This window comes from Acomys minous (genome assembly GCF_964271855.1).
Source record: "Acomys minous genome assembly, chromosome: 4".
Classification (NCBI taxonomy): domain Eukaryota; kingdom Metazoa; phylum Chordata; class Mammalia; order Rodentia; family Muridae; genus Acomys; species Acomys minous.
Window position 1 is genome coordinate 64286289 of NC_140486.1, and position 27491 is coordinate 64313779.

The window sequence follows — 27491 nt, forward strand, 5'->3', positions numbered from 1 at the left end:
TTCTGTCTCTCTGTCTCTCTGTCTCTCTGTCTCTCTCTCTTTCTCCCCTTCTTATAGGCCACAAATATTGCCAGTATTGAAAGCACAAAGGCAGTCTTTGGGGATGTGGATAAATGGTCAGGAAAGCACTTCTTTTCTCTGATTTTAATATCTGGCACTGATAATCTAGGACATTCTAGACAATTTTCCTTAGTGGTTATTTTTTTTCATGTTAATGAGGTTTGAAGAGACTACCTGGGTCTTGTTTCAACGTGTGAAGAGATTGCCCAGATTTTGCATGGCAGTGGACTGGATGGGAGGATCCTATGATCCCATCAGGTGTGTGTGTTCCTGGCACCCAGAGTGGAGTCAGAACAGGCAGATCTGGCTTGGTAGTAGGGATGGATGCTCAGAGCAGTGTCAGCGAAGGGGACGCGGTGGGTAAGGTTGGGCGGCAACCCCTTCGGGGCAGATGAGGGGTGTGGGAGAGCTGGCAGAGGATGGGCCCAGACCGCTTTCCTGGGGAGTGAGCTCCCTGGCGGCTGCAGAGAGCTCAGGGCAGGCTCAGGCAGCTCTAAGGCGGCCCGGAGGTGATAAAACTTGAGAAATAACTAGGAGGGGCCACCCAGCGTCTGCTTGGTCCAATCCAGTTTCAGGCGAGAACAGGCTCCTGGGCAAAGACGCTTGAGAGAGACCAGAAGGACTTCTAGACAAGCTGCTGCGGAAAAAATCTCCTGTGCCCTGGCTCCCAGAGTCCCCGCTTGGAGTTCTCCTGAGGCTGCACCGAGCAATGGCGATCCCTGGGCTCCGAAGCCTGCCTTACAGGGCTCCAGGCACACAGCTGCTGCTGACCCTCTGGGTGAGCCACCTGTGGGTGCAATCAGATGGGGACCTAGATGGGGAAGGGAAAAAGGTGGATCCTCTCTGGTCACTGGGGGGCGGCGGGGGTGGGGGGAGCTCAATAGGGAAAAAGTGATGCTTTGATTGTCTCAGTTTATTTCTTAATCTGGTTCAAGTTCTTATCTGGAGGGGTGACAGGCGAAAAGTTATTCGCAGCTCAGATTTGTGTTTTGGGCTGCTGTAGGCGATTTCTGAGTTAGGAGTCGTCCTTTGGCTTTTCCGCTCTTCTGTGTGCTGGTATCTTCGTCAAAGGTGGGCAGCAGATGCGGTTTGCTCCCTGTTGGCAGCTCCCAAGTTGGGGTGATGATTGGGACTAAAAAGAATTGAGTGAAAACGGAGGAGGACAGTGTGTGTGTGTGTGTGTGTGTGTGTGTGTGTGTGTGTGTGTGTGTGTGTGTGTGTGTGTGTGTGTTGGATTTAGGACCCATGACTTAGCAAAAGGCAGATGTGATGACACTCCAGGGACTTCCTTGTCCTGGACATGTACTGAGCCCCAGGTGGGGACTTTAGCGCAGGGCCAAAACTGTCCCTGGATGCTGCCCTGGGGATGTCTCTGAGAAAGGTGTTCTCAGCTCTGCGTCCCAAAGACCGTTCATAGAGCTGGCCCAACCTGTTTCCCTGAAGCCTGCTTGCTCGCCTGAGCCCTGTGTGCTAGAGATCCAGGTGTGGGACGGCTGCTAAAAGGTTGCTCTGGAGGTCCCTGGGAGCAACAATGGCGATTGGTGTCTTTAGGTTGGCTCAGAAGAGTCACTGTTCCTGTGTAGAGCATATACTGGAATCTTCTGTGTCCTCAAGACCCAAGGCTGAGATTGTGGTCTTCCTGGAAAAGAAGTTAACGACAGTTTTCTAAAGCCAGGCAGAATTTGTGGGGAGAATTAGGAATTCTGACCATACGGTAACCTGTAAAACTTCAGGCTTGTCCTAGCTAGCGTTAATGACACACACACAGGAACGGAGGATGTTACTACCACTACTATGTTCTAAAGACAGGCAAGCGGACCCCATCTGAGTAGAGAGCTGGTCCACTGTGCTTTTCAGACCGTGTTTGTTTGTTTGTATGTAGTTAAGGATGGCCTTGGCCTCCTGATCCTCCCACCAACACCTTCACTGTGCTGGCATTACGGACACATACCACCTTATGCGGGTTTTTGCCTAATCCTGGATCCAAGTTGATGGCAGGTGGGCCCAAGTTTATTCCCTCTTTAAATCAAGGAGTTACAGATATCTGACTGGTATTCATGATCTGAAATACATTTATGAGCCAGAAAAAAATTACAAACAAGCCCATCAATTCACCTTGTAACTGTAAGAGTTGGAGTTTTAAGTGACTGTGAACAAGACCGCCCCCACCCTCGACCTTAACATGCTGTGTTATTCTGGGATCGATGTGCTGATGAATTTCCAACATTTCTGTTTAAAAGTGTGACTTCGCTGTTTTACATTTTCACTGAACAAGGAATTAGGAAACAAGAAAGGGCTGCATGTTTTCTGCTCTCAAGATCCAGGCTATTAGCTGGAGGGGAGGGCACAGAAGGGCAAGGCACTATTAGCCAGGGGACTGTGGATCAGAGTGCCGGTGTGTCCAGGCCAGAAGATGCAAGCGAGTCTAAACAGGTGAATCCACTCTGCTCCAGGGCTCACTCCTTCAGGGTCATTTGAAAAAGAATTGCAGTAGGTGTGGGGGCTGTCTTTGACTCTTTTGCCTGCTTTGGGACCCTCCTCTTTCCTCCTACTGATTGCTTGGTTCACTCTTGATATGAAGTACATGTCTAACCTTACTGTAACTTGTTAGGCTGTGTTTACTTGAGATCCTTGGAAGGCTGGCTCTTTTCTGAAGGGAAAGTGAGGAGGAGTGGATCTGGGGGCAGAGGCAAGGTGGGGAGGTGGGGCTAGGAGGAGACGAGGGAGGGGAAATGTGGTTGGGCTAGTAATGTATGAAAGAATAATACATACATGCATACATACATACATATATACATACATTCATACATACAGAAAAAAAGAAATTGCCCTGAGTTTACATTAAACGATGGACTCAGAAACTGTAGCACGCACACAGATTGCTCTTTTGTCTCATCAGTAGCCCCCAGTTTATAAAAATGTTGAATTTCATGACTGAATGCTTTTGTTTGTGTTGTTTCTTGACTCAGTGTCATTTGAGCATAATATAAGTGGGAACATTTGAGAAACACCTTTAATTCCGTAACAATTAATCATAGAACTCTAAAAACACTGGCCTGTCCTAAGGCTGGTTTTCTACACAAGTCTTTAGCCCAAATGAAAGACTCCCAATCAGACCTTTCACCCCACCCCATCACACCTACCACAGCCACCCACCATACCTTCCACCCCACCCCATCACGCCTTCCACACCCACCCTAATCACACCGTCTACCCCATCACACCTTCCACATCTTCCACCCCAGTTAAACCCTGATAGCTCATCACACCTTCCACACCCCATCACACTTTCTATACCCCATCATACCTTCCACCTCATCCTAATCACACCTTCCACACCCACCCCATCACACCTTCCACACCCACCCCATCACACCTTCCACACCTACCTCATCACAGCTTCCACACCCACACCATCACACCTTCCACACTCACCCCATCACACCTTCCACACCCACCTCATCACAGCTTCCACACCCACCCCATCACACCTTCCACACCCACCTCATCACACCTTCAACACCCACCCCATCACAGCTTCCACACCCACCTCATCACAGCTTCCACACCCACACCATCACACCTTCCACACCCACCCCATCACACCTTCCACACCCACCTCATCACAGCTTCCACACCCACCCCATCACACCTTCCACACCCACCTCATCACACCTTCCACACCCACCCCATCACACCTTCCACACCCACCTCATCACAGCTTCCACACCCACCCCATCACACCTTCCACACCAACCCCATCACACCTTCCACACTCACCCATCACTCCTTCCACACTCACCCCATCACACCTTCCACACTCACCCATCACTCCTTCCACACTCACCCATCACTCCTTCCACACTCACCCCATCACACCTTCCACACTCACCCCATCACACCTTCCACATCCCACCCCACCATCACATGTTCCACCCCATCCCACCTCTCCTGCTATTGGCAAGTGAAGGCATCTTTCCAATTGGCAGGTTTCTGCATCTCTTTCCTACCCTTACTCTGATCTGCCATAGAATACAGCTGGGGGAGGAGAAGGCCGACTAGGAAAACAAAACAATACAAAAACAATCAACTCACAATTAATGAAAGTTCTAAAGCATTATTTTAGAGTGTCTTCCCCGTTTAATGTGAGAACAAACTCTCAGGAGTGGGGAAATAATGTCGGGTTGGCTGTTCTCTGCTCTTCCCTGAGAACAGAATCACTAATGTTCATGTTTAGTGCTGTTCACATCAAGTCCCCCCTTGAGGTCTCATTAGCTTTTAGAATTGATAAGTGGGATGCGTTTTCCTAAAAGGGCTCCCTTTTCGATTCTCCCTTCCCCATTCTCTACTCTCCCTCCCTGGAGCATATAAACTCACCTGCAACTGATAAACATGCCTGCCATCTTTTTATGTTGCATATCATTAATTAACGAGGGACCCTTTACCAGGAAGACTTAGCTCTAGAGGACAGGTGAATGTACTTAGAGTAAAAGGAAATACAGAAATTTATATTGACTTTTATTAGTGAAAAAGGGTTGTGGCAAATAAATAAGTGAAGGAGAAGCAGATTTATTTCGAAGCCTCATTATAAGAAAGCCAGAGTTTAAGCCAAGGATAGTGCTGTGTGCCTTTAATCTCAGCACCCCAGAGGCAGAGTCAAGAAGATTGCTAGTCTCCTCAGCCTGGTCTACATAGCAAGCTTTAGGCTGTGAGGCTATGCAGTAGGATCCTACACCCCAATAAAAGAAAGAAAGAAAGTCAGAACTTTAACGTATGTAGGCTTATTCATTATCAGCTTAGCCTGTCCTACTCCCAATTTGGAAATCAGCACTTTTTAACAAGAGGTTTGTGATAGTATATTGAGATAACTAGGCCTCAGAGCAGTTTTTGATTATGGAATAAGTGCAAGGCTAGGTACATTTTTTGACCCTGTTGTAATCCTCATGCCCAGTGCCTTCCATATAAGGCACCTCTGGAGGCCTGTGATTAGTCACACTTCCCTCTGAACCAGAGTTCCATCCTGTAATGAGCTTGGCCAGAAGGATGTTTATTAGAATCATCTAACTGCTGAGACTACAGAGCGGCAGACCTTAACACTTATCCTGGAGGTGGTAAGAATCTGAGTGCTGATGTTTTCATTTTTGCAGAAGGTAAATGTCTACAGGAGAAAGGGAAGGTTTAAATTTTACTGTCAATCACTCTGCTCAGTCAAGGTACCCTTTGTACCTCAGGCAGGGCATCCATGGCATCAACTGTCATGATTCTTCTGTATCTTCTGTATCTCTGGCTGGTGAACCAGCCAGGGTTCAGGGCTGTGTCCATGCTGGGGACATGCTCTGCCACTGAGTCACACTCAACCCATTCTATAGCTACACAGGCTTTTTGGTGGAGAAAGGTGTACTGAGAAAGTCTCTTTTCTGTGTTGACCTCATAAAGTTGAACTGCTTAAAAATAAAACAATTGCAGATAGCATCTTTCATCTCTCACTCTTCATTTGGCGTTAGAGTTTTGAATCAGAACTGAATGGCATTTCTGAGTTTTTAATCACATCACTAGTAAAATTTATATAATGCTGTAAAATAAAACGTATCATATTTTAAAGCTATTTTAACATATTTTCCAAATCAGATATTTGAAGTTACTCTTTGGAGTTCTCCGTTTATAGGTTTTCTTAAAATTCAAATTGTCAATTCATCATTTTTTTTAAAAATAAAGTTTTTGTATGTTGTATCTTAAAATGTATTACATTTATCTATTTATTTGGGCGGAGGGCAACAATGGTACATGTGTGAAGGTCAGAGGGCAATTGAGGAAATAAGTTCTCTTCTTCTATCATATGGGTGCCAGAGTTAGAACCCACACTTGTATGAGGGAGTCTGAGAACAAAATGGAGAATTCAGTTCTGTCCTTCCACCATGTGGGTTCTAGAGATTGAACTCGGGTTGAGCAACTTGAAGGGAAGCCCAAACATTCTGTACTCCTTAAGATTCAGTAGCCCAGTCAAGAGCGAGTTCTCGCAGAACTATACAGAATGGCCACAGATCAGAGTGCTGAGAACAGAAATCAGCGGACTCTGCGTAGCTCACTTTATGAGGACTGAGCAAAGTTAGAAAGGTGTCTACTGTCACTGTGGACACCATATATGGGAAATGATGAGAGACATAGCAGCCAGCAAAACTCATGGCGTATCTAAACGTTAAGTCTTAAGGGTTGCCTCAGGAAAGGGGGAAAATCCGTTACTGGGTTTTAACATGATAATGATATGTTAGCAGAGCAAATCTGTAGTCATTTCAAAATAAGCAGACAATTTACAGGAAGGCGATGTAGGAACTGGGGCCTTCATCACGGGCAATAAGATTTGATACAAAGCTGTATTAAGTGGAACGATAGAACACTAATGTACGTGTACATGGATAGAGCCAGGCGGGAGGTCCAGAAGAGTTTGCACATGGGGCTACTACATATTATACATACTGTGGTGTAAGACCCTGAGCTAGGACAGGGAGGATGCTGTCAGTGTGCAGCAAGAGATAAGGATATACTGGAAATGAACAGAGGCCTAGAGGTTAGAAATGGCTTCACAATTCAAGAAGACAATACTGGATATACGCTTATAATAGGTTAGGGTCATTAACTCATTATAACCAAGCCGGAAGGAAGTATTAATACAATTGATTAAAAATACAAAAGAAATAACAAAGTTGTTTACTTTATAATTGTAACCACTTACAAAAGAATGCCACAAATTGTGCAAAATAGGAATCTTGCAACTAAGAAACCCTGCAATTAACAAAAAGTAAACTAAGCTGAGTATAGTAGAGCATGGCCTCAATTCCAGCATTACCGAGGCAGAGACAGGTGATCTCTGTGAGCTTGATGACAGCCTGGTCCATATGGTGAACTCCACGGCAGCCAGGGCTACACAGTGAACCCTGGTGAAGGAAGATGAGGGGAGGATGAATTGAATGCCCAAACAGAAGGTAAATGGCACGCAAGGTAAAAAAAAATATTTAAAGAAATTTAAAAATGCAAATGAGAGTCAACAGATTAATATTTTAAAAAAGAATCAAAACATTTGTAAGAGAGTATGAGAAATGTACATCTGTGTTCCAGCCACATGAATCATAAGATGTGGTAAACAATTTATTAATAACCAGTGAGGCTTAAGAGTACGGCAGGTATGTATTAAATACTTTAATTTATTGAACCTGCAAGGGATGCTCAGCTTATTATCTTATAATGGAAAAAACAAAAACAATATAAATATCTATTCATATAGAGGAATGATAAGATGATGTTGAGAATTTCAATTAATGTTAGGATATGTCAATGTTAGAGTAAGGCCCTGGATCTGTTATATCTACACGCACTATTAAGATACCACGAGTTAACCTCTTAAATCCTCGTCATGACCAAACATCAGAGCTAACGTCCTTCTTCATGGTTCTCACAGTGTTTTCCTGAGATTGTGTGTCTGAATTTGAAGATCTAAAAGAGACAGAGGTGGATGTCTAAAGGATCATATTCTTGTCAGTTATGTACCTTGTATTAATTTCAAACAGACTTGTTGAGGTCTTGTCTGAGAGCATTGCGTTCTCTGAGGCACACAAGTCAGTGGATTTCAGGAAACTCAGAGTGCACAATGATCGCCAGGGCATAGCTTTGGAGCTCTTCACAGCTTTCCCAAGAAGCCCTGAGCCCATTTCTAGTCACTTCTTTCTTTTCCCCAGTGGAGGCAACCAGCACTGTCTTCTGTCTGTTGGGGGAAACTGCTCAGAATAAAATCACATAGAAACACTGCCTCTATTGTGTCTGATGGTGTAATGTTGAAAGATTTATTAATGTTTTAGTGTGGATCAGTATTCTGAGTTTTTAAATAGCAGAATAGTATCCGATTGAGTGACTAGATCACATTATTTTTATTTATTTATTACAATTTTCATATTATATCCTATTGTTATCCCCTCATTCTTATATTCCTCTTCCCCCCTTCCTTTCCTTTTCCATCCTTTTGTGTTCTCCTAAACCTCTGACATGGGGGCCCTTCTTCCCCACCCTCTGACTACAGTCTATTAAGTCTCATCAGGGTAGCCTGCATCCCCTTCCTCTGTGTGCCTGCAAGATTTCTCTGCCAAGGGGAGGTGATCAGTTAGGGGGCACCAGAGTTCATGTCAGAGGCAGCCCCCACTCTCCTCACAACCATGGGGAATGAGCTGTCCATTGGCTCTATCTGAGCAGAGGGTCTAGGTTGTCTGCATGCATTGTCCTTGGTTGGTTGGTGCAACAGTTTGTGTAGGGCCCCTGGGTGCAGATCCACTAGTCTTGATGGTGTCCTTGTGGGGTTCCTGAACCCTCTGGGTCCTTCTATGGCCCCCATTCTTCTGTACCACTCTCAGCACTCTGCCAAGAGTCCAGCAGCAAGTCCCAGCATCAGTCTTGATCCCCTGCTGGGTGTGGTCCCTCTTTTGTTGAGCTCTTCACTAGCTTGTGGATGTGTTTGCACTTTTTGGTCCTTATCAAGAGTGCTGTGATGACTATACACATAGAAGTTGTTGTGGACACAGCTTTTAAACAGCTAGGTTTGCTGGATTATATCTTTATTTGATGTTTAATTCTCTTAGAAACTGTAACTATGTCTATATCACCTTCTCTTTCCATGGACAATACCAGAGGGTTCTAGTTTTCCCACATTCTCAATAGCAATTGTTATTTTCTTCCGTTTTAATTTTAGCTCTCCTAGCAGGTATTTCATGGTTTGAATGGGCATTTCCTTAGTGCCTCATGCTGTTGGGTAATTTTTTCATCTTCTTAAGCATGAAAACCCTCTATTAAAAAGGTTTTTTTTTTAATACTGATTTTCATTATTTACAGAAGTGAGGATTATTTCTAGGATGACATTTCTATTTCAGTATCTACACATTTATCTATGTTAACAGCACTTGGCTTTGGTGAGTGGAGCTTTGAGCTTCCCCATTCAAAACTGAATACTGTTAGTGATCCAACATCCTTCTTTTTGGAGTGCATCTCTTGCATTTCCTTAAGGATTGATGCACATGCACGTCCCTCCCTCCCTCCTCCCTCCCTCCTTCCTTTCCTCCTTCCCTCCCTCCCTTTGCCAGGCTGGCCTTGCACTCAGAGATCTGCTTGCCTCAGCCTCCTGAGTGCTGGGATTACAGGTGTGGACCACCTCATCTGGCTAAATGGCCAATTTTCTTAAAAATATATAAGATTCAATAGAGTTTGGTGGAGATGACATTTATTTGGGTCTTTTAAAACTTTGCTCACCCTATTTTATTGTTTTCAGTACTTTTCCCCTTCCAGTAAAGGTTTTAATAGTAGGAATCTGGGGGTTGTATGGGCCAAAGCCTCCTTCAACATTACCAACACCATAAAATTAGCAATTGTCAATATGACAGTGAAAGAGCTTGGATAGGTTTCTTCCAACTAGATCAGTGGTCCCCAGCCTTCCTGATGGTGCAACTCTTTAATACAGCTCTTCATGTTATGGTGATCCCCAGGCATAAAATTATTTGTATTGTTTCATAACTGTAGTTTTGTTATTGTTATGAATCATAATGTAAATATCTGTGTTTTCTGATGGTCTTAGGTGACCCCTGTGAAAGGCTTGTTTGACCCTCTAAAGGGGTCTGATTTTGTATGTCTTTGAAAAGTGTATTTCAAAATATTTCATCCTAAATGGAACTGCTTTAGTATCTCCCTTCCTCCCTCCCTCCCTCCTTCCCTCCATCCTTCCTTTCCCCTCCCTCTCTCCTTTCCTCCATCCTTCCTTTCCCCTCCCTTCATTCCATTATTTTCATTAGTTTACAGGAAAACAATCTATCACAATATTTGTGTGTGTGTGTGTGTGTGTGTGTGTGTGTGTGTGTGTGTGTATGTGTGTGTGCGTGGGTGCGTACGCACCCACCATGGTATGTTTGTGAAAGTCAAAGGAAATGATGGTGGGTTTTAGTTCTCTCCTGCCATCATGTGCTGTGGGTTCTGGGTATTGAACTCAGGTCCTCAGCCTTGGAGGCAGGCACTTTTACCCACTGAGTTGCCTCGGTGGCCCAAACAATCCACTTTTTAATGCATATCTTATTTCCTACAATCCTTCTGAACTCATTTATTTGTTTTGTTGCTCCCCCAAACATGGTGGAGTTCTTGTTATATGTATGATCTGAATATAATATTTATGATTAGAGAGTTTTATTTCTTCCTCTCCAATGCATTTGTTGGTTTACCTAGATCAGTTACTTTCTTGTGTAAGTGCCCTGATGAGACTCTCTAATACAATGTCACATAGAAGTGGTGGGAGTAGGAGTCATTGCCTTATTTCCAATAACGGAAGAAAGCATTTAGTCATTCTCACTTTAAGTATGAACTTAGCTGTCAGTTTAACACACACTCTCTTTGTTAAGCAGGTTTTAGTCTGCCACTAGAATGTTGAGGCTGTTATCATAAATGTCAGGTAGAGCTTGTCAATTGCTTGTTCTCCATTGACTGAGACAATCACATGGTTTGTTTCTTATTCTCTGATGAACTAATGTGTCATTTTATGATTTCTAGGTCTTCGGTTTTGTTGGTGAAGCTTGTAAAAAGGTGACGTTTCATGTACCGGTGACACTAGAGGCAGACCAGATAATCGGAAGAGGTGAGGACTTACTGAACAGTCTCTGTGACACTGATGGGTAGTGCCCTTAGTCTGTCAGCAGTATGGGGCGTCTCCTTTGCCCTCAGAGGTGGTCTACATTGACCTAGAAATTGAGACAATTGAACATTATTTCAAATATACATCATTGACCCTTTAGCTGTTGAATTTGGTGGTTAGTTATGGGGCTATTTTCCAATTAATATTTTTGTAATCATTAATCTTTTATCAGTTTAAAATATTACACTTTAAACACTCTGCGGTTTGAGCATTGCAGATGTATAAATAAGCATTGAAGAGGAATATAGCAGTATTCTTTTATTTTAAACTTAAATTTTATTTTATTTATTTTGTGTTTGCGTGTGTTTGTGCTAGTGTGTGTGTGTGTGTGTGTGTGTGTGTGTGTGTGTGTGTGTGTATGTGTGTAGATCAAAGGACAACTTGTGGGATTTTTTTTTCCTTCCATTCTGTGAGCACCATTCAGGGATCAAATTCAGAGTGTCAGGGCTGCCAGCAAACACCTTTTCCCTCTAAACCATCTTGACAGCCTTGGGGCCGTATTATACCTCAATTGAGAAGCATAACAAAATGTCCATTCCCCCTCATAACTGTACACAGTTGTCCTTTACAATGGAGACCCAAGGAGCTGAAGGAAGTTCAGTGTCTCCCAGCAGCTGGGCAGCTCTGCCCAAGTGATGTGTATGTGTGTGTAAAAAAAATCACTGTGATTTTTAAAAGAGAAATACATTTTCAAGAAATATGAAAATTACCTTTTTGACCAAGTGTTCACTTTTGAACTAAATTGTCTCAGCCAGTTTCATCAAATTAATATCCCTTTTCCTATGTGGGAAGAAAAAAGAAAGCTGTAAAGAGGGGTATGGTTTCTGCTGGGAGAATAAACCAGAAGGAATCACTTATCTAAAAATATAAGGATAAGAAGATATATTTTTAGTCCTCAAAACATCTACAACCTTTTGGTGAAACATCCATTCATATCAGGTTTGGGTTAAAGCAAAGATTCACATGAAGCAAAGTGGTCCTTAGGTAGGTAATTGTTTACGCACCATCAGTTTGGCTTCTGTAAAAGCAGATAAAGAATGGGATAGAAACAGTCGGGTTTTAATACTTAGATACCATTACCTATTAGTAGGAGGTAGAGTTCCCCAATAGGGAAGCTGGTGTTCCTATAGAGGGCCACGGAAAGCTGTGTCTGTGGGATGGAAGATTCAAAAAAAATTGCCATGAGCAATTCAAGAACCGGTTGGTTTTGTTTTTTAACTTGACTGTCAAGTTCATGTGTTTCTTATTCTATGTGTATCTGTGTGTATCTTTTGACTAAAGGCAGGTGCATCTTAAGCCACTCTCAGTGTATTGCTGAGGGAAATTTCACTGTGTTTATTCAGGTGTACATGAGGGCGTGTGGCTCGCCATTGTCATGAGAGTCATGTGTTCACCTATTTAGTGGAAGATCAGTTTCATAAGCCTCCTAGAAGCACATTAATGTTTAAAACATCTCATTCAATAGAAAAATATAGTCAGGAACCATCAGTTTTATTTAAAACAAAACTATCATGTGTAAGTATGAAAGAGGACTATTAAGGCTTCTACAAATGCAAACTGCTTGGTTTTCACCACCATGTTCACTACGTTAACATATATTTCCTTCACGCATGCATCTCCTCCTCACAACTGGAAACTTTCTCTTGGCAGTTAATTTGAAAGAGTGCCTCCGCTCTGCTGACAGCGTCAGGCCAAGCGATTCTGACTTCAGAGTTCTAGATGATGGGTCAGTGTATCCAACCAGAGCCGTTGTGCTGTCTGATGAGAAAAGATCATTTACCATTCAGCTTTCTGACTCAAAGACACAAACACAGAAAGAGATCACTGTAATCCTGGAACACAAGAAGAAGGTATGTAATACGCACTGGAAAATTTCAAGCATGGGGCTCTTCTTAATAAAATTCCTTTCTTAAAAATGGCTAAGAGGGCCAGTGGAGAAACACTGTCTTTGCTTTTCCCTCTTGTCCCCTCTGCCTTCTTTCTCTTTCTCCTCTTCTCTCCTGTGTTGCTCCTGATAGTTTCCATCTCTTTTCTCTCCATCCACTTGCTTCATTTTGCCTTTTGTTCCTAAACCTTTCTCCACACCAGTTAAATGCTGGCTTTGAACTTTCTGGTGTTCAGCCCCCTCCGTGAGGCTTTTGTGTATGTCTGATTTCTAGCTAATGACAGTTCTGTTCTAGAATCAGTCTGGTACCTCTTCTATCACAGAGCTTAGAGTTTCTTATTAGCCCAAACACTCATGAGGAGCAGCACTGTGAATGAAGTCAGAAAAAGATGGAAGATTTCAATTGCCCTATACCTAATACATGCCAATGAAGTGGTAATGCTAATTAAATGATTGCTTAGCACTTTATCAAATATTTAATAAGAAATTAATTGTTAATGATGGCCACGAAACCAAGTGTTTCACTTTGTTACAACATAAAATAAAATAGTCATTTCAAAAGCATCCGGTGGAACTTTCTAGAAATGTTCTAGAATGGTCTGTAACCTCTAGTATCTGGTACAGTGATCCAATGTTAATGGTTATTCAGTGCTTAGCGTACATGTGTGTAATGGAAGGATAGAGCTTTCCATTTAAATTAGTATTAGTTAACACAAACTACTATATGTCATGTGGCCAGTCGCTGCATATAGGACAGAGCATGTCAATGGAGCAGTGAAGGACATACATTTTGTTTCCACGGTTCACCTGACTGTGATGTTTCTGATGTCTATTTTCTCCTTTAAATTCAGGCACTGAAGAAGAAGCGACACACTAAGGAAACCTTCCTCAGGAGAGCCAAGAGAAGATGGGCACCCATTCCTTGTTCCATGCAAGAGAACTCATTGGGTCCCTTCCCGTTGTTTCTTCAACAGGTAGGTATTCATTGCTTCTAAGTGGAGAGTCTGCTTTACTCAGATTTAGTAAACATTGGAGCATTTTTAAAAAAGCAAACAAGACTGAAGTTGTTCATGAAATACAAGTGAATACAATAGGAAAATGACTGACGTGCTAATGGTGTAAGCCAACCTATAGCCTTTGCCTGTCTTATTCCTGTCCTCAAACGTGGAAATGCTTGCTTCACCTTCTCAAACACAGCCAGATCTCCAATGATATGCATCATTTTTTTACATAATCTGTTACATCATAATTGTTTTATACTATTATTTGTATTTTATTGTTCATATTATTTTCATGTATATCCCATTGACTTGACCTCATGTAGCCATATCTAACTACAAATGAGATGGGGCTCTACCCTTCTTTCAGTTTCTGTGGGTTCAGCTGTAAAGAAGATGGCAGAACAGGATGTGTAAGATGGCTCAGTAGTAAAGGTGTTGGTTAGCAAGCCTGACACCTGAGTCCTGTCCCTGGGACTCATGTTGTGAAAAGAGAGCATCGACTACTGTATTTTGTCCTCTGACTTCCATATGTGTGCCATGGTCTTGCCCTTACCACTTATAGGTTACATTGTTCTTTTCTACTAAAATGTTGTAAAGATAAAAATATATAACACACATGCATGTACATGCACACGCACGCACACACACACACACACACACACACACACACACACACACACACGGAAAACAAATTAACATTTAAACTTATTGCTAAGTGTGTACCTCTGTGTATTTTTCTTTCAGGTTCAGTCTGATGCAGCTCAGAACTACACCGTTTTATACTCAATAAGCGGACGTGGAGTTGACCAAGAACCACTGAATTTGTTTTTCATAGAGAGAGACACAGGGAATCTGTATTGTACTAAGCCTGTGGATCGAGAAGAATATGATGTTTTTGATGTAGGTGTTTGATTGATAAATGTGGCTCTATATTAATCTGCTGTCTCTCCTCTGAGTCCTTGTCTGCTTTTATTTCTTCCTGAGTTCTGCTCTTAGAGGATGTCTTAAAGTCAAAGAACAATAGCATGTGCTGTGTGTTGGGATGCTTGCTCAAACCTTTATCTCAGTTTTGGTTAGGCAATCCTGAAATGAAGCAAAGAGGTTTAATCATATTTGAGCACTAAACTCGAGTACAGTTTTAGGAGTTTGGCTTTAGCTTGCCAGACAATTTCTCTTGTCACTAGAACAGTTTCAATTCTCCAGGACAGAGCCATAGTCACCCTTTCTGCACTGTTCTGGTTACCTGTTTTTCCTTTCTACCATGTGTTACTTTCTGACCATGTCTGATGATGAGGTAAAAGAATAAATGTGGGAAACCAAGTCTAAACAGGTTAATAGTTCATCTTTCTGACACAACAGATACATGTACAGTCAGTGGGGGACTGACTTAGACAGTTTACAGTACAGAGATTGGTCATGAACCAACCCTGTGGTTCATCAAGAAGGCTCCCCCACTGCAAAGGAGGAGTCTGCTTCTAAAAGATGAGAGACGCTGAGGGACCAATCTGACCGATGTCCTCATGTGGCATTCTTTGCCTTTGGTTAGGAAATGTTCAACTTGATATAATTACACACTGAGGAGAAATACAACCTGTCTGATGTTACATTTCCTTGGACTAATGAGGAACAAGGGGATTAGCAAATGTGTTTTGCAATAAGAATTATTTAAAGGAACAGTCTATGAGGTATGCAGTAAGAGCCCAAGAAGGACAAAATTGGGATATTTTGCTTTATAGATTATGTAGAAGGATTTTCCCCCAATAGCCATGAATCAACCGTTCTCCCAGTGAAACTTACTCATGTCAGAGAGATTAAAGACTGTAATCTGGGTTACAAGTCCACCCAGTGCCTCCAAATAATGCATATGGAGACTCATCTCCAATGTTTCAACATTTTTTAACCCATTCATTATGTCCAGTAGAGCTGTTTCTCTCTGTGCTGAACGCCAGTTGCTTTAAGCATCTCAGTGTGGAGCATGGTACCTGGCAGGGAAGACTGCAGCGCATCTCATGTCTCCTGTGCTGTGCTGTGCTGTGTGGATGCTGATGTTGCCTTTCTCTCCCCCACAGTTGATTGCCTATGCATCCACTGCAGATGGGTATTCAGCAGATTTACCTCTCCCGCTGCCCATCAAAGTGGAGGATGAAAATGACAACTACCCTATTTTTACAGAAACAGTTTATAACTTCGAAGTTCCAGAAAGCAGTAGACTTGGTAAGGCTGGTTCTATGTTAAAAATGTTTGTGTATAGTTTTGAGACACTGGGATTTTTATTTTTTGTTGTTTATTCTCATTTGCATGAATGAGTGTGTTTGTAGAGTACAGCCTCCAATGTAATATTCAAGTCACAATTTACCTTGTGTTTTGAGAGAGTGTTCTCAGTGGCCTGGAGTTTTTCAAGTAGGCTAGCCTGGCTGGCCATTGAGCTCTAGAGATCTGTCTGTCTCTGACCTATCTGGTCTGAGATTCTGAGCACACCATCCTTACCAGTTTCCTTTAAAGTGTGGATTCTGGGGATTAAACTCATGTCCTTGTGTTCCCAAGACACTTTTTCAATACACCTATCTTCCCACAGAGGCACACGCCTGTAATCCCAGCACTCTGGAGGCAGAGGCAGGTGGATCTCTGTGAGTTCTAAGCCAGTCTGGTCTACCAAGTGAGTCTAGGACAGCCAAGGATACACAGAGAGACCCTGTCTCAAAAACCAACCCAACCCAACCCAAACAAAAACAAAAAGAAAATAAAACAAACAAAAAACCAAAAGCCCCTATCTTTCCATTGGGGTTTTTATATTCATAGCCATCAGGAGACAACACAGATGTAGGATCTACTTATCAGAAAACAGTAATCAACTGCCATCAATTCTAATCAACATGCCTCTTACCAGCAACTTAGAGGAATTTCCGCACTGCCAGTGTAGCACTAATTATCAATCATGGGATGTAGCTATAAGTTAGGCTTTGTGTGCTGCCTGTAAAATGAATTTTACTTTATCTCCTCATTGTGTGGTTTTGTCATGCCCTTTTTAAGAGAGGAATCAGAGGGTAGACTGAACAGTAAAAACAAGTGTAGTTTAGACATTTCAATGTGGAGAAGTATTAAATGATGGGGACTGAGGCTACAGATCTTATATTCTTTTTAAATGTCTGTTTCCTTGAACTACTTCACTACATGAAATTTAGAATAAACACTGGAATAATTTGAGGAAAAAAGATCACAGAGACTCCATCCTAAGTACTCACCTTCAGTGTAGAAAGCCAATTGTTTTATTTCTGTATCATTGGCATGCCTTGTTTCTGAGATTTCCCTTCTGAAGAATATATACCACTGTAAAGGTGAGATCAGGCACTATGGCACAATCACTAATATTTTATCCCAGTAGGATTTCTAGTGATTGCTTACATCTTACTGTAGCCTAGCTGCATTTCCTTTAAAGTCACTGAGAGAAGTCATGGCAGTCACTTCGCGTTCTTTAGCTTGTAAATATGCTTGTTCATGTCAGAGGAACTTCTATGTCCTCAGCTTCATGATACCATGGTGCTGCTGCATCTTTCCTGGTTTTCAGGAAGGGTTTTCCTTTGAAACCTTTCCCTGAAAACCAAGAGAAGCCCCTTCAATTTCCACTAGTCTGGGTTACTTGAAGCACAGCTTACCATTAGGTTCATAGCTACTGATGGTGTGAAACTCTTAAAGGAGAGTAGACAAAAGTAAAAGTAAGTGAAATCATAGCAGGCAGAGCAAGAAGATGAGCAAGAAAGGGACACAGGGAAATGTCTTCCAACGAGTAGGAGATGGCAGCAAAGCACGAACTAAACCCTGAAGGTTTATGATTTAGCTCAGCAGGTAAAGGAGCTTGCCACCAGACCTGATGCCCTGAGCTGATCCCCGGGACCCATCTGGTAGAAGAAGAGAACTGATTCCTGCAAATTGTCCTTTAGCCTCTACAAATGTGCTTTGGTGTGTCTCCCAATAAATGAATAAATTAAAATGAAAAAAATCTGACCATTTATATAACTATACTGAGTTTGCATTTAACCATTAATTAAAAGTATAATAAAACACTGAGTTATTTTAGGAGACATGGTTTATGCCTCTCACTGGCTTATTATTGTAATATATGGGAATGCATATTGAAATTCTTTTAGCCTTGTTTGTTTGTTTTTGAGTTAGGTCTTGCTATATAACCCAGGTTGATTCCAAATCCTAATCCTCCTGCCTCAGCGTTTTTAGTGTTGGGAATGCAAGCACTGCCCCATGCTCTGCTCTCAAATTACTTTCGGTTGACAGTTTACTTTTTATAATTTAAGATCAAATATTTTAATCTGTGCCTTTCAATGGCAGAATGTTTGGATTCCGCATTAGAAGTCTTTTTCCTGAGTCCTGTCTAAAAATTGTGACCCATTTGACAAGAATCACATTTTAAAATTAGGTTTCCACTGTCATTGTGACAAGTTGAAAAGTATAGACACCAAACACACTATGCCGTTCTGCAAGTTCACGTTTGCTTTTTAAACACATAGGTACTGTAGTGGGAACGGTCTGTGCCACGGATAGAGATGAACCTGACACGATGCATACACGCCTCAAGTACAGCATCATGGAGCAGAGCCCATCGTCACCTGGGCTCTTTTCTGTGCACCCTGACACTGGCGTCATCACCACTGTCTCTCACTACATGGACAGAGAGGTAGTATTCATACCGTGGAAAGTCTTTTCACTGTGGGTTTAACCCCTTCCAACTTACTAGAGCCCTCGCTATTCTATCTTCTCTTATTTGAGGTATAAGAGAAAGAGAATTCCTGCAACGTTTCCTGGTTTTTAAACATTATTTCTATTTCTGTATGTAAGAGAAATCCTAAGAAACAGAAATGCAGTTTGGTTGGTGTTTATAAGGAGGGGCACAGAGTGTTTCTTAAGAAAACTACTGGGTATTGATTTATCTCCTTTATTCTGTAATGCTAGTTTGTTCCTGAGCAGTGAAGTCTTCAGTAATCATGTAGGACAATAAGGTTTATCCTCTTTGTTGAGTGCAGTTCTATCCCAATCCTGTTTAGTCTAGTTGTGTATAGTTTTTTAAAAAAGTATTCATTGGAATAAAATTAAATTTATAAGTAATAGCATATAGTCATGTATGTGGTAATTGCATTCAACTTTATATAAACAAAACCTAATATTACATTTATTTACTCAATTGATTAGGAAGGTATAATAAATATCCAATCTAAATATGAGAAATATGACGGTTGGAGAAATGGATTGCCCAAGTCAAATTATTTTAAGAAGTCTTTAATCTTTTGTTATTATTTATCTGTTTGTTTGATTAGCCTATTTAACTCAGAGTCAAGCAATATTAACTGAAGAAGATTAATCACGTGTACAGTCTGACTTTATTGGGACACTTCTACTGTCCCCACGATAGCTGGAATAATGTACCTAGAATTATCACTATGACAAGGACAAATGTTATGAAAAAAATCAATGGAGTAAAATGCTAAAAGAAAGAGGAAAGAATGTGCGAACCTACAGAAAGGAATACAAATTATCACAAGGTTTTAGCTACCACCATTTAATTTTTTTGTAGCCTTGGTAAAACATGGAACAATAATAATTGTGCTAGCTGCTTTCCTGTTCTTGCCACAAAATACCTGACAGAAGGAATGAAGGAATGAAGGAATGAAGGGTTTATTTTGGCCTCGAGTTCACGGGTATAGTCCAAGGCAGGGAAGTCATGGTGGCCAAAACTTGAGGTAGCTATCACAATTGTGCTCATAGTGTAGAGAGGAAGACAAATTCTGATGTGTGGTTCATTTTCTCCTTACAATTCAGTCCTGTGGAGGTGTGCTGCCCACATTTAGGCTGCGTTTTCCCATTTGAGTTAATGCACACTAGTAACTCCCTCACAGACAGATGTACCTGGATGTTTGTCTCCATGGTGATTCTAAATCCCATCAGACTATGACATCAATCTTCATCTAAGGCAGACTTTTATAAGAAAAACTTTCAACAAGTAACAAAACCATAACCAGGCAACAGCCAACAAAACCATAACCAGGTAATAACCAGCTAACAAAACCACAAACAGGTAATAACCAGGGATCCAGTTGTAGGAAGCAACATTGCATCATTTTAACTAGCCAGACAAAGTGTTTCTAACTGACCTTTAATTTGGTTGGTTCTGTAGTTGGGGAACTTTACAGAGTATCCAGGTAAGAAAGTACACAAAGCTTGAGAAATGAAACCAAAGAGACATAATCATTGGAAGGCAGAGTCTGAAAACTTAAACTTAATTTCACCTTGTAATAAAACCAATATGGCTTCTGATATGCTAAGAGCAATAACTTGCCTTAGCAGAGGAACCACAGTTATGCTAGGAACTGAAGTAGGTGTCAAGGGAGGGGCTATAGAGTTTAGGCAGATTAAGCAGGTTACAAAAGTATGAAAACAGAAGATGAAGGATGAGAGGAAGACTCCAGAAGTGCCAGAACTCATAGTCCGAATTCTCCTTGCCTCTTCTGTAATGCTGATGCCCTTAGAGAACCATCTCATTCTGGATTTCCCATAATGCTTAGTAGTGGCATTTTTTACCTGCCTATGTAACTTGTCCCTGCATACCTGGCTCAACCATCTCCTTCTTTCTTAAGTGAGGAATTAGTTATCAATTCCTGCTCTACTTTCACTCCCCACTGCATTTCATTTCCCTTCCTTTGCTTCTGTTTCTACTGCCTTAGGTTTGGACCACCTGTCTAGTGTAAGGCTTTCTACCTGTCAACCATGATGCCAGGTTAGCTTACCCTAGACCAGCGGTTCTCAACCTGTGGGTTACAACCTCTTTGACAAACCTCTATCTCCAAAAAGGTTTACCGTATGATTTATAAGAGTAGCAAAGTCACAGTTATGGAGTAGCAATGAAAATACTTTTATGGTTGGGGTCACCACCAGGAAGAACTATATTAAAGGGTCACAGCAATATGAAGGCTGAGAACCACCACTCTAAACAATGCTTACATTTTCTCAAGAGTATTATAGAACCCAAATGTCATTACTCTGGACTCCGTCTCTGACTTTCCTGTTCTCTGTTAGGTCACACCTAAGTTCTCAGTATGTCTTTTTGTAAAGTTCCACATTTTCCAAATTACCTTTCTCTACCAAATGTTAAGGGTATAGCTGAGGATAGCTTGGACTCTGGAGCTTTCTGTGAACTCTGGTGGCCCTTGGTGGAGAGGCCCTGTGGGAACACAGAGGAATGGGGAGCAGGCTATCCAGATGAGACCAGATAGGCTGTGGTTAGACTGTGGGAGAGGAGGACCCCACTGGTCAGAGGTCTAGGGGAGGGGAATAGAGCTGAAGCGGGAGGGTGGGTAGGAACAGGAAGATAAGAACGAGGAGATTACAATTGAGATGTAATGTAAAGAAATTATAATAAAATAAATAAATTAATTAAAAAAGAGCATAGCTAAATGTGGAAATCAAACAAAAACAAGCAAAAGAATGAGCAAAACAGATTTCATTTATTAATCTAAACAAGTGTCTGAGTCGACTAAAAATTGTATTACTTTCAGGTTGTAGACAAATACAAACTGATAATGAAAGTCCAAGACATGAACGGCCAATTTTTTGGATTGATCAGCACATCGACTTGTATCATCACAGTGCAAGACTCCAACGACAACGCACCCACATTCAGACAAAGTGCAGTAAGTTCAGAACACCCGAGTCTATATATGTTTGGGCTATTTATGCTTATTAACTTGGGCTGATAATTTCTGGCATACTTTGAGGCGTGAGGTTACTTATGAGTAAAACTGCAGTTCAAAAATATAATATATGCATCTACCTATGGCCTCTGTTTCCCGATGTTAGTATTTATGTTATCTTCCTCTTGTTAAAGGACAAATTAGTCTACATTTGTAGGAAATACTGTTTATCTTACAATTTCATGAATAAATACTCTCTGTTTTCATGCTTCTAGGTCATCTATGTAAACATTGTGAAGCCTAGTTCTTTTGGAACTTAAGAAACGTTAGTTTTCTATTGCAAGTGAATATTAAAAATGACTTTCTTTTCTTCCAGTATGAAACTTCTGTGGAGGAAAATACATATAATGTTGATATTTTGCGCATACCTGTAGATGATAAGGACTTGAGTAACAGTCCCAACTGGAAGGCAAATTTCACCATCTTAAAAGGAAATGAAAATGGGCACTTCAAAATCACTACAGACCCAGCCACTAACGAGGGTGTCCTCTGTGTTGTGCAGGTAAATGGATCACCAGTAAGACCTTTGTGTTACTTCGTGGTTTCATCTGCTCGACGGTTTAGTCAGAACCCTATGGTAGCCAAGGTGGAAGAGAACTGGTTAGTCCATTCCCACGTGACTTCCATCATTTTTGTCTCCTAGAGTATGCCTGAATACTGCTAACCATACAGATCTCTGTATCTCCAGTGGCATCCCTCCCACACTTAGACACCTCCATTTAAGTTCTTAGTATAATTCCGCACAGGTCACTTTACAGCTTACAAGCCTGGGTCTGGTTTCTGTGTATATGATAAACTTTTTTTTTTTACCTTGTTGTGTTCATTGGAGACTTACCTTCTTGAGTGGATATTGCCAATGTGACTTAGAAGTCCCACAGCCTTCTCATTCTCTTCAGGCAATAAGCATGGCTGTATTTTATCCCTATTAGGCAATACCTACGGGGAATACAGGATTATACAGACAGCACCGAATAGACCTATTTTTTATTGTACACATTGCTGTTTGATTACACTCTATATACTTGCTCTCAAGTCATAAGGGCAGGAAGGCCTTTCTTGACAAGAACATTAGTTTCTCTATTTCTACCCTAGAGTGAAAAGATAACAGTGCCCTGTGGCAGGCATTATGCCTATTCACTGAGTAAGGGCTACTTACCTACTGATGGGGCTATGAGGTAGCCTTGCTGGTTTTACTTGCTTTCCCATGTGAGAGCTCAAAGGGATTTTATATCAACTCTGGGAAGTTCTGTCCAAATGTGAATAGTCAGATATGCAATCTCAGTATTAGATGTCTAGTCCAGCACATTCCTGCATTGTCCTTGGCTCATTTTTGCTGAATTTAAGATATACAGACTAGAAAGTTTTCTCCTCAGCAAACCTTGAAATGTACTTATTTCCATTATTTATAACATGACCATTAGCTAATATTTATCATTATGTATGCAAATTCATAGTTTTATACTTAACATAATGTATATTCCTACATATAGTGAACTCATTTAATATTTAAACATGAACAGTAGTTATGAACTGTGCACATTGTATGTTACAGTCAATGGATGAGACTGTATATGTTAACTCTAGATATCACTTCTCCTTAAGGATAAGGTAGCAATATTCTCAACTTATAGTAACAGTAATAGTAATAGATAATGATAATAATAAGCAAATTGATGGTGAGAAGGAAAACCAGCTCCTGCAAGGCAAATAGCCATTATCCAACCTGGGATGAATACCTGGCTTATAACATCCCCACGTTGGTGACTTTTCCATGACACCATGCCTCAGGGAACTCACTTGGCAGAGTGTATCCACATCCTGGTGACTGTTTGCAGTTACTGTCTTGTGTCCATCCCCTCTAGTAAGCCAGCACTGGCAGCAAACTGTTGTTTACTAAATGCCAGGCCTATTGAGCGCTTATCATGAGTTATCTCATTTATGGCATACATGAGGATAGGTTATTCATTACTTAATTTACAATCAATGAATATATTGTTTACTTTTGTTTGTTTTTAATAAGTAGACTCTTCATAGATTTATTTTACAGCTAAAAATAATTAGGGAAATTTCCTGCTTCTTCTTGAGGAATTCAGTTCTTCTATAAGAATCAGGAAGCATTTTCAGTTTCTCATTCGATGTTTCAAAGCTCTCTCTCTCTCTCTCTCTCTCTCTCTCTCTCTCTCTCTCTCTCTCTCTTTCTCTCTCTCTCTCTCTCTCTCTCTCTCTCTCTCTCTCACCCTCTCTCCCTCTCTCCCTCCCTCCCTGCCCTCTCTCTCTCACACACACATAGGGAATAACAGGCTGAAACTATGAACCTAGCTCAAAGGCTCATGGGATCTACTTTCAAAGGCTGAGTAGAGGCTCATGTGTTTGTAAAGTGAACTTTATATATTCAAAGAAGAAACTCAACTCTAGAGTGTCCGAGTGTAACACTAAAAAGTCTGATTTGAAGACTATAGACTGAATCTTAGAGGTATGCCATTTTAAGATTGTCCACAGTGCTTTAATATGCAGCCATATCGGGAAACCATTCATCTCAGTCATGTCCACCTTTGAACTACAGTAGTTTCCATGAGTTTTGTTTCTCTAATTTGTGTTAAGATTCATTATCAATTTGATCCTTGTTTTGTAAAAGTAATTTATAGGTGCTGCTGAGCTGGCTCAGTGAGTAAGATTGCTTGGTTTTCAAGCATGAAGACCTGAGTCTGGCTCTCCAACACCTATGTGTAAAGAAAGTATGCCAAGTATGCCTATACCACCAGCTGGGGAGAGCTTGCTGGGGAGCCAGCCTTGACAAAGTGAACTTTGGGTTCAGTAAGAGATCCTATCTCAAAACAATCATAAGATGAGAAGTGCCAGGGAAAGACTTCAGAAGCCCATCCTTCTCTGGTTTCCAAACCTATGTGTGTGTGTGTGTGTGTGTGTGTGTGTGTGTGTGTGTCTATGTGTGTGTGTGCATGCGTGTGTGCACGTGTATGCCTCTACATCTATGTAAATGCAACACACACAAACATAAGTAATTTATATTCCCCTTTCCTGTGCTTTAAAAGAGAGTAGAACAAAACAACACCATTGAATCCAAAGATTGATTTGACTTTCATAACTCTAGATAGTTATTTCTAATATTATTTCGAGTTTTTAAATAAGAGTTATAGAGAAGTACATGCTGTCACATTCATGAGTAGGATAGGTACCTTGCACCCGACATGCACTGGCTGCTGGATATGTACCCTTCAGATGGACCAGAAGCCTTGTCCACTGAGCCAGAGCGCTGTTGCGCATCCGTTCAAAGCAGGCCCCGTACTAGCCCACACTGCTCTCCCAGCATCATGTCCTTTGGCCATATTCTCTTCATTACAAATTTGACTTATATGACTTAATAAAGTATGTTTTTATTGACACAAAGGGGCCTTCTCTTATTGGGATTTTAATTAGCTTCTTTCTTCTTGAGTTCACTTTTAAAAACATCTTGTTTGTTAATATTATCTCCTTTATTCCAATTTTTTAATCAACATAATTTTTATCTGTCATGCCACATTCTCCCATATATATATATATATATATATATATATATAAATCTAAGAAACTGAATTCATCAAGGCATTCTCACAACAGCCAGCCCACATCTGGAAAGATGAGCCTTTTCTGAGAAAAGGCTTGTGCAGCTATACCCTGAGGTAACTTTGACCCTCAAGGAGAGGTCATTCTTTCATAAATGAAACACACAGTGCTTCTCAGCCTTTTGGCTAAGATCACATGTAGCATAAATCAAACACGCTGAACCCAGCATTTGGAATTTGCCTCAACCATGTCTCCAAATAGTGGCCTTCCTTCAATTAAGAAATATGTGTATTTTAACATTTATTTACTTATTTTGTGTATATGTGTGCCCTATCTGCACGTACACATGCAGGCCAGAAGACGGCATCAGATCCCATTATAGATGGTTGTGAGCCACCATGTGGTTGCTGACTATTGAACTCAGGACCTTTGGAAGAGCAAGCAGTGCTCTTAACCAGTAAGCCATCTCTCCAGCCCGAGCATCCTTTCTTAAACATTGAAGAACTAGAATTTTTGTTTGTTTGTTTGTTTTATTCTGGTTTGTTTTCTAAAGAGAATGAAAGGACATAGAATTGGACAGGCAGGGAGGTAGGGAAAACCTGGGAGGAGTTGAGGCATGGGAAACAGTGGCCATAATATATTGTATGCTAAAAACCATTATTTATTATGTATATAGTAATTACACACACAGAGGCCGGTACATAATTCTCCAATATTTTCAGGTTCATGATTATTTTTCCTTAAAAGAATGAAACAAACAAACAAACAGTTGAGGCATTTCTTTCCCACAGTTTTGCAAAGCCATTTGTGGAGGTTTTAGAGGTGAATTTTGGCAACGCTGGTTAGCACGGAATCACAATCCCAGCAGTGGCCAGATGTCACCGTTAGCAACACATGAATGTGAATTTATTATGTAGATGTGTCCATACTGATAAACGTGACCAGCTACTTGAAATAGCAAATATACGGCGTACTGAGCTGACATGCCTATCCTCTGTTTTAAAGCCGTTAGATTATGAAGAAAACCGCCAAGTGACCCTAGAGATTGGAGTTAACAACGAAGCTCCATTAATCAGAGACTTTTCAAGCAGGACGCCCACCATGAACCGGGCCATGATTACAGTTCATGTGGTGAATCAGGACGAGGGTCCTGAATGCAGCCCTCCTCAGCAATATGTGCGGATCAAAGAAAACTCAGCGATCGGGTCCAAGGTCAACGGCTATACGGCCTACGACCCTGAAACCAAGAGTAGCAACGGCTTAAGGTACACAGATCTCTGCAACCATGTGCCAATGCAGTTGTCATAATTGAAACAGCTAACTTATTTGGATGTGTGTTGTGATTCCAAGGACTTATAAAGTTTCATTTTACTAATAGGTACAAAAAACTGAAGGATCCTAATGACTGGATCAACATTGAAGAAGTCTCAGGGTTGCTCACCATAACAAAAGCCTTAGACAGAGAAGCCATGGCTCCACGGAATGACCTATACAACGTTACAGTCATGGCAATAGACCGAGGTAACAGAGTTTTAATTTAGTATTTTATAGCAGAATGGAAGAAGAAATTGTAATCATTCTTGTGCAGAAATAATATTATGGTAAATATTCACAATTCGTGAAAATGACTTCAAAGACCACTCTCTCCTTTGTTGTCCTTTGGTGAGAAGTTACCATTTATTTCTGGTTTTGTTTGTTTTGTTTGCGTAGCCGAAGCTGCTCTTGAATTCATTGTTTAGCCAAGGATGACTTTCATAATTCTTGATCCCTCTGCCTCCGCACATTGACGACTGCAGGCTTGCACACAACGTTCAGAACGGTGTTTTCGTTGCCGGTGTTAACATCATCTTACTCTGTAGCCCAAGATGACTCAAGTCCACTATGTAACTCAGGCTGGTCTTGAAGTTGTGTCAGTTCTCCTGCCGTAGCCTTCCCTGTGCTGAGTTTATAAGTGTGAGCCATCAAGGCCAGCTAAATAACACATATCTTTTTACTCCATGTGCAGGAACTTAGATCTTGCACTGCTTTGTGGTAAAGGACAATGGTGAGACAACCATAGACGATATGCCATGGTTGCCTCAGACTCTGCCAGGCATCTTGTGTCCCTTTACTTGGAGGCTTTTACTCATTCAGCTGATTCCTAAATGCCTCTACACTTGAATTCTGGCAGTAAATTTCCTCTGCTCATGGCTTTATATTAAACAGCAATAATTTCAATGTGTTATATTACTTTGTACTCACTGAATTAGAGTCCTTGGTTGTGGAGCCTGGATGTGATATATTAAAACCTCCCTATGGGTTTGAAGGCATCCTGGGACTAGAATACTATTTCTTAACTACTTCGTCATGGCTCATTAACATCTACAAGCCCAAGGAAAGATAGCATGCAATTCAGCGTTTATTTCAATCATTTATAGTAATTCTGGCAAAATGTTTGTTGAAACTGTATTTGATATTATCACCAACAGGAGCCATCTTAGACAATCTATAGCTTTCAGTCATTTATATATATGTATATATAT

The 27491-nt window shown here is 41.2% G+C and overlaps 1 protein-coding gene across 1 annotated transcript in view; it reads left to right on the top strand.

Moving 5' to 3' along the window:
- Positions 1-398: 398 nt before the first annotated feature.
- DSC3 (desmocollin 3) overlaps positions 399-27491 on the top strand; it is a 42425-nt gene continuing 15332 nt past the window's right edge. The window contains exons 1-11 of the mRNA XM_084780087.1: positions 399-838; positions 10627-10711; positions 12419-12618; positions 13505-13627; positions 14399-14554; positions 15724-15868; positions 18175-18341; positions 21214-21348; positions 21725-21910; positions 25975-26234; positions 26348-26490. Coding sequence (XP_084636213.1) covers positions 770-838; positions 10627-10711; positions 12419-12618; positions 13505-13627; positions 14399-14554; positions 15724-15868; positions 18175-18341; positions 21214-21348; positions 21725-21910; positions 25975-26234; positions 26348-26490 — 1669 coding nt within the window. The 5' untranslated portion in view covers positions 399-769. The remainder of the gene's footprint in view (positions 839-10626; positions 10712-12418; positions 12619-13504; positions 13628-14398; positions 14555-15723; positions 15869-18174; positions 18342-21213; positions 21349-21724; positions 21911-25974; positions 26235-26347; positions 26491-27491) is intronic.